The sequence below is a fragment of the Oncorhynchus clarkii genome, chromosome 6 (genome assembly GCF_045791955.1).
Source record: "Oncorhynchus clarkii lewisi isolate Uvic-CL-2024 chromosome 6, UVic_Ocla_1.0, whole genome shotgun sequence".
NCBI classification, from domain to species: domain Eukaryota; kingdom Metazoa; phylum Chordata; class Actinopteri; order Salmoniformes; family Salmonidae; genus Oncorhynchus; species Oncorhynchus clarkii.
Genome location: NC_092152.1, coordinates 27,378,882 through 27,386,442, shown reverse-complemented (window position 1 = coordinate 27,386,442; position 7,561 = coordinate 27,378,882). Strand labels below are relative to the sequence as shown.

The 7,561-nt window shown below is 41.0% G+C and overlaps 1 protein-coding gene across 1 annotated transcript; it reads left to right on the top strand.

The window, feature by feature from the left end:
- Window positions 1-634: 634 nt before the first annotated feature.
- Window positions 635-1,649, top strand: LOC139412012 (homeobox protein Nkx-3.1-like). Its single transcript, XM_071158791.1, has 2 exons — window positions 635-848; window positions 1,067-1,649. The coding sequence occupies exons 1-2, from the start codon at window positions 647-649 to the stop codon at window positions 1,471-1,473; spliced, it is 609 nt and encodes a 202-aa protein (XP_071014892.1). The 5' UTR covers window positions 635-646; the 3' UTR covers window positions 1,474-1,649.
- The last annotated feature ends 5,912 nt before the right edge of the window (window positions 1,650-7,561 follow it).

Genomic DNA, 7,561 nt, shown 5'->3' with positions numbered 1-7,561 from the left:
ACAAGGGTCACTTACTCCCTAGGCATGGCTGAAACCCAGGCATGGCTGTAATGATAATAGCTATCCTGTTGCACACATTTAGAAATACATCTCACAGCTCTAATAATGAGCACAAGACAAAGGGCCACATCCCCTGATCTTCCAAGTCCTATTTAATCACATCACAATAGTATTTCCACTTTTGAACAGTTGACATAATGTTTTATAAATATACATATATTTAAATATCAGGGAGACCCGGATAAACAAACATGTTCATTTTATTTATTGTCCATGCAATATTATTTATATATAATGTTTAATTTGACTATATGGTGAAGTCACACATGAGGTGCCATGACAAATATATCTTAAAATCAAGAATAAATCAATGTAAAGTGAGCACAGCAGTTCTGTTCCTATCATCACTATCATCCAGGTAGCCTACACCAGTGACGTCGCCGAGATGACGCGTCTCGCCAGTCGCTTGTGCTGTCATGACCACAACAGCACTACTATAAATTGACGCGTCAGTAAGTCTTTCACAAGGTATAAGCTTTGCTACGAGCTAGCCCTGTGTCCCGTCATCATTCCCCACTTGGCTTGTGCGATTCAGTCAAGCCTAGCATTCATTCGTTGGCCCATACGGTGGATTCCTAACTGCAGAATGTCGGAGCCAGTCAAGCCACCAACTTCGTTTTTCATCGAGGACATCCTCTCCATTAAAGAGAATACACGGCTAAACTTCAGGTGCTCTTCCTCACACAAGGCCAAGGAGGGATGCGCGCAATGGAATAACCAACAGTGCGAGCATGTATCACAGTCAGAGGAACTTTGCGCACAGGATACAGCATTTGAAGGGCGGAAAGGTGAGCACATTGGATTGTATGTAGGCTACTTAAAAATAGTTTAGGCTAAGGTATGGATTGACGGTGTTGTGCCAGATTTCCTGGACTCATACTAATAACAACAGGAAATACACCTATTCCATATGAACCTGTGGAGTAGACAGTTTACCTGTCAATTGCCAGCTTTTGACGCAAATTCACCACACCACAAATGGGCTAATCATGTCTCTCTTTTACAGATTTATTTGACAGCTCTTGTTCTAGCACCCCAGATGCCATGATAAGCTTTACATCAGTCGGCAAACAGAAGCGCTCGCGCGCTGCCTTTACGCATCTGCAAGTGTTAGAACTGGAGAAGAAATTTAACCACCAGAAGTACCTGTCCGCTCCCGAAAGAGCCAATCTTGCCAACACGTTGGGACTGACCGAGACCCAAGTTAAAATCTGGTTTCAGAACAGAAGATACAAAACCAAACGGAAGCAGCAAGCTACGGAGTACTGTAAGGACATCTTTCAAAAGTCAGAAGAACTAAGTACAGAGGACAATTTAGTCAGATTGTCGCTTCTCTCCACGTTCTACAAAACATATAAATACCAACCATATGTGTATGACTTCAATAGCACATGGAGACCAATACTGTGGTGAACATTACATAATATTGGACAATATTCAGGTCAATATGGACACAATGCCTTATGAGGAGAGTATGTTAAACAACTAATTATGTTACCTAGTTATTTGATCTATTCAGCACAGTAACTTGTCATATTTTTTCACAATCTACTTTTATATGGCTAAAATGTAGCCTACCAATGTCAAACCGTCAAGCTGTAATTTTCCATTCATAGCCTATATGTATGAGTATGTTATCACAGAAAAAATGACCTAATCACTTTGTTGCTTGCATTTTCTTTTTTTATATGTATATTTTTTTCCCGAAATTGCAAGAAAATAAAGGGTAACTGATTTGAAATTGTGACTAAGTAATTCAAAGGCTATTGTAGTGTCAAGGTCTATGAAAAGTTTTGCCAGCTGTAGTAATACAAATCTTGCTAAATGTTTCACTACCCGTGCAGCTCACTTTATTTAGACAGTGCAAATATGCTCATTATTATTGAGAGTAGTGGTGGTTATTGAAAATGACAGTTTACTCTTTCCATTTTACAGAGTTACAGCTAACACTTTATCCCTCTGTGTAAGCATACATGTCATAATTCTGTGCTCTGAGATGCTGAAGATACACACTAAAACACTATGTATGCAAAGGGCCATGGCTGGTTGGAGACAAAAGATGTGATTTTACTTGGCAATATCTTGACAAACTCCTCTCCCTGGAGCAGCCATGAATGTTGCTTTAAACTGAAATGTATATTCTTACATTCAGGAATGAATGCTTGAAATATGGTCTACAGTAACTGTTTCCAGAGGCAAACAATGGTTGTACCTGTAGTTAAAATTTGATAATACTAGAAAATTGCATGAGCAGATAAGGGTTTGCCTGGGATCTTCAGAAAACATAAGGGCCCTCTCTAAACAACGATGCTTGGTTTCTTTAACAGATAAATAGCCCCTATCCATCCATTTAAACTGAGGCTTGATTCAACATCAAGGTGTTTTTAACTGACCCTACTGAAGGCAGTTCCTCATTGTGGTGACTACATGAAATTATAAGTGGTTTCCCCCACAAGCATGCTTGTGAGAACTGTGAGACAGGCAAGGGACACATTAAGGTAGCAGATAGCCATCGGTTAGAGTGGTTACAGAGCTGGGCCACTAACAGAAAAATTGCTAGTTTGAATCCCCGTGCCGACAATGTGAGCAATCTGCTGATGTTCCCTTGAGCAAGGCACTTAACCCTAATTGCTCCAGGGTCACCTTTGATAATGGCAGACCCTAACCATGATCCTACTCTCTGAGGGTGTCTCAGGGGGGCCTGGGATATGCAAAAAAAAAACATTTCCAATTCACACATGCATATAATACACAATTGTACTTGTGTGAATTAGGATGAATATAAGTACCCACCTAAAATTAGTATTATTATATGGAGCTGTCGTGTCTTTGGCTATGCCGGATTAAGTGATATGACGTGCTATTCTATAAAATCCTTTCTCCGTAATTAATATTTTCTGATTGAGCTAATCATGTAAATGTAATTAACTAAAGAGTCGGGGCACCACAAAATAATATTTATAGAGCTGTTATCTTCCGAATAAACTCTTAAAGACCTAGTAATATTTTACATCAATAGCAGTCAATATTAATCGTCACATTAATTCAGTCTCATCTGAAAGTTGTAAATTCTTGGTTATCGTTATGAACACTGGCTAACAAGTTGAATCAGCAATACAAAATTGGGTTGAATTATTTATTTACTAAATACCTAACTAATCACACAGAATTACATATACACAGAATGAATCATACCTTGATTACAAATTACATCATAAAGGAAAACGTCCCTAGCGGGCGGAACAGATATGACAGCTGGTTCCACAAAAGAAAAGGGTCTGGGTTTGAGTGAAAGAGCGGGAAGACTAAGGAACAATGGGAGAAGCTGTGCTATCGTAAATGCAGTATCTTATGCATTCTAAATTACCGCCCATTTGGAAAAGGAAAATGCAATAAATATTTACTCTGAGCTGAGTAGGTTGGTGGTAGATTTGATAACATGCAGGCAGTTTTGTCGAACATTACACAAGGTAACAATGTTCTACTCCAAATTTTGCAGACCAAAGACGATCAGTTGATGAACACAATGACTAAGTTGGATGACAAATCAGCAGAACTCATTGAAGTCGCTGACCAAATGAATGATGAGAGAACTCGGGTGATGAAGATGGAAAACTTGATTTCTAAGCAAGCGGAAGAAATCTCATCACTGAATCTCTCGCTCCGTACTCAAGAACTCTATCTGCAAACCATGACAGATAAGTTTGAGACCGAAAGGAGCAAGAGCAACACTCATGTGTCCAAAATCAGTACTCTAAGCGCTCAAGTGGACTCTGTAATGCAGCAGAATATCACGCTTAGGTATCATCTGGAGGAAGTCCAGAATGGTCACGCTCTACATTTGATTTGATTTGATTTGACTATCCATCCAAGCAACCGGAGCCCGGTACTCAAAGGAGTGAAGACGATAGGTTTCAGACATTGCCTCCATCATGTGTCCCTCAGTCTTCTCCTCTTGGCCATTTGGCACTGAGTAATATGGCACCTCTTGGCCAACAAAGCCAAAGCTTGGCTTTGTTGGCCAAGAGGAACAAAGGGAGAAGCTGTGCTATCATAAATACAGTGTCTTATGCATTCTAAATTACCGCCCATTTGGAAAAGGAAAATGCAATAAATATTTCCTCTGAGCTGCGCTTCGGTAGGTTGGTGGTAGATGGAAGGCCGTGTTGCCCAACAGAGTCCTTTGTCCTTTGAAGAATGTCTCTGGTGGTAAATTGGATACGTTGTAGTAACGTCATTGCGTGGTAGACGGGATACTCTGTCTGTTCTTCCCTTGCCCACGTTTGCAGCTGCTGTTGCTAACTCAACGGCTAGGAGGTATCCCTTCTGCAGTGAATAAGAGTTCAAAGTTCATACCATTTGCAACCAAAGCTCACGCTGAGGTTGGCTTAGTTCTGTAGCTGACATGTTAGTCCTTTTAACGCAGAGGCTGCAGACCTCACGTACTTGGAGCAGGAGGTTACATTTTCGTCAAGGCTTTATATAGGAAGGGAGAGAAGGGTGTGTTTGAAAAGTTTTATAACCCATGTCTCTTCACAGGGGCGGGCCACTGATTGAGCAGAGCCCTAACCTTATGAAAACCCAAATCTCTCATTTGGAAGCTAAAATTACGCTTCATCTCTTCACCAATAATTTTATATTCAAACTTTTAAATTGAACAACAATTCCATGTGAATCCGATAACTACAATGTGCAGACTTTCCACTGTAGAGTTTGTCATCCTATCATTGATGAGAATGTCTCAGATGACAACCGAACTGACATCATATTCATTAAGTACCACCGCATATGTTCAATTGCTCGGATTACCAGAATATAGTTCATTTTCCCCCACCTTCTGATGTTCCCAGAATCTCTATGTTAACCAAGGGTTTTTTCAAATGTCACATCAGTAGGGTAGAGAGAGGAAAAAGGGGGGAAGAGGTATTTATGACTGTCATAAACCTACCCCCAGGCCAACGTCATGACAGAGCTATGGGGGAAACCAAAGTTAGTGTTTAGCCTTCAGGATCAAATGAGGGGTATAACTGTTGGTAGAATGCCCACAATTAAAAGGTTGTTGAGTTGAGCATGTGACACTTGCATGGCAGTCAGGGAAGCTGCATTGTGGCCCATATTTTCTCAGCAATGTTATGCCACCTAATAACAGCAATCTCTTTATTGACATGGTTTTCATTGAGATAGGCAGGGTAGCATAAGGGTAGGCAAGAGTAAGATATGATGGTACCATGAATGAGAAAAATGGAATGCTACCCGCTGACCTCTTTGGCAGCCATGGAATGCACTCGGTCCAGTTGTCTGTTTTCAGGAAACTCTGGAAGCATTTTGATATTATCCATGGCTTGTATTTAGTGCCTCCTATCCCCACTCAATCACATAGTCGAAGTGAAAGGGCCTCGATCTTATCAGCTGAGGAGGCACTGCTTTCCGAAGCCTGAGTCCTCAGTGTCTGGAAGAGTTGTCTCCTACTTCACCTCAATTTAGCTCAATGTACCTTGATGTACCAATGAGTCAGATGTGTTAAGAGTTGGTGGTTTTCTCCTCCAGAAGCCCCTCTCTTGGTGCTCTCCTAGACAGATGATTTCTCATCCATCTCATTTGTACTGTAGATTTAAGCAATAATTTTTTACTGTGTCAGAAAAATAATCGCTCACCAAAGAATGAGTAAGGACCAAAATCGAACATTGCAACAAAGTGAAGTTTCAACTATAACAGTAGCCAGACAAACAGGACACAATCCTCTGAACAGTGCTGATAACATGACATGGTCTGGGGCTGTACTATGAAGGAGGACATGTTTACAGTAGCACAAAGCTAGTGTGAACAGAAATCTGATCCGGTTCAGATAACCATAGCCTTTATCTGGAAGTTTGAAGCGCCTACGCCAATAACCTGTCTGAGACTGATAACTCACTGACCTTGTGGATCCTCCTCAGGCAACCCAACTAACATGTTACATGTGGTATTCAACTGGTAACTCCCATATCAACGATAATATAGGAATAATTAAACCAATGGATTATGTTTTCAATGTATGTTCTGCTACTAAAATAAATAACAAACAGTAACCTGTTTACAGATACTGTGTAAATGTAGGGTTATAAAAAGTGTAGTACTTACATGGTCAGGATTACATTTCGCTATACATGTGTTCATAGTCTAACAATAAAATGTCAAAAGCTTCACTTCGCTGCTTGTTTTTCATCCCTTTTCTCACCCTAGAGTTGGTTGCTATTCATTCAAGTGAGGTTTTTGTTAATGTTTCCTTCTTGCAGTGCTCATCTGTCTGTCAACATTGCACACGTTTGGGCAGGTCTGGGTTCTGCATCTTTGTGAAGTTAACTTGCTCGGCACTGCTTGGATGCACTCAAAAGAGTTGATTCAACCAAGCATTACTTGCTGGAGATTGTCATAAAGAGCATGACTTATGTTGTGGAGACACTCGCAGCAGGGGACTGATGCAAGATTCTCCACTCTAAAGGATACTATGGTATACGGAGTCAAAGAAACTAAGGTGGAATGATGCTTATGGCTTCTCATTATTATGCTAATGTGAAGTGAAATTTAAAGTAACTGTCCAAAAGTTCATATTCTGTTTACTCATACCCAAATAAATGTTGTTGACTCATCCAATACTCGTATTTGTGACAAAGGCATAAATTGAAAAAAAATCACTACAAAACCCACATCATACTTGTATCTCAAACCGACCGTTTAAAAAATGCTTGCTATTTCCTCACAGAGAATGATGTCAGCTAGCCAATCAGTGGTCTATTTGTATGAATATTGTTCATGACCGGTATACGCCCACACCACTCTGCTGTTGGGGTACGCCCACACCACTCTGCTGTTGGGGTACGCCCACACCACTCTGCTGTTGGGGTACGCCCACACCATTCTGCTGTTGGGGTACGCCCACACCATTCTGCTGTTGGGGTACGCCCACACCATTCTGCTGTTGGGGTACGCCCACACCATTCTCCTGTTGGGGTACGCCCACACCATTCTCCTGTTGGGGTACGCCCACACCATTCTGCTGTTGGGGTACGCCCGCACCATTCTGCTGTTGGGGTACGCCCGCACCATTCTGCTGTTGGGGTACGCCCACACTATTCTGCTGTTGGGGTACGCCCACACTATTCTGTTGTTGGGGTACGCTCACACCATTCTGCTGTTGGGGTACGCCCACACTATTCTGTTGTTGGGGTACGCTCACACCATTCTGCTGTTGGGGTACACCCACACCATTCCAAACACTTAAAAGGTGCTTTTAACATACTTAATTTATTTTTTAAATTGGAAGGAAAACTATTTCACTCATATTGTAATTAATTATAGGTAAAATTTCATAGAAATCTGGAAACACTGGACAGGTTAATTTAAACAGATGTCTGAATGAAAGAATAACTTTAAAAAAGATGACTAAATTACCATTCAAGTGCTCAAATAACAGAAGTGGTCTCCCTTCATCTCTAGCAAGCTATATTTTGTGAACAAGGCC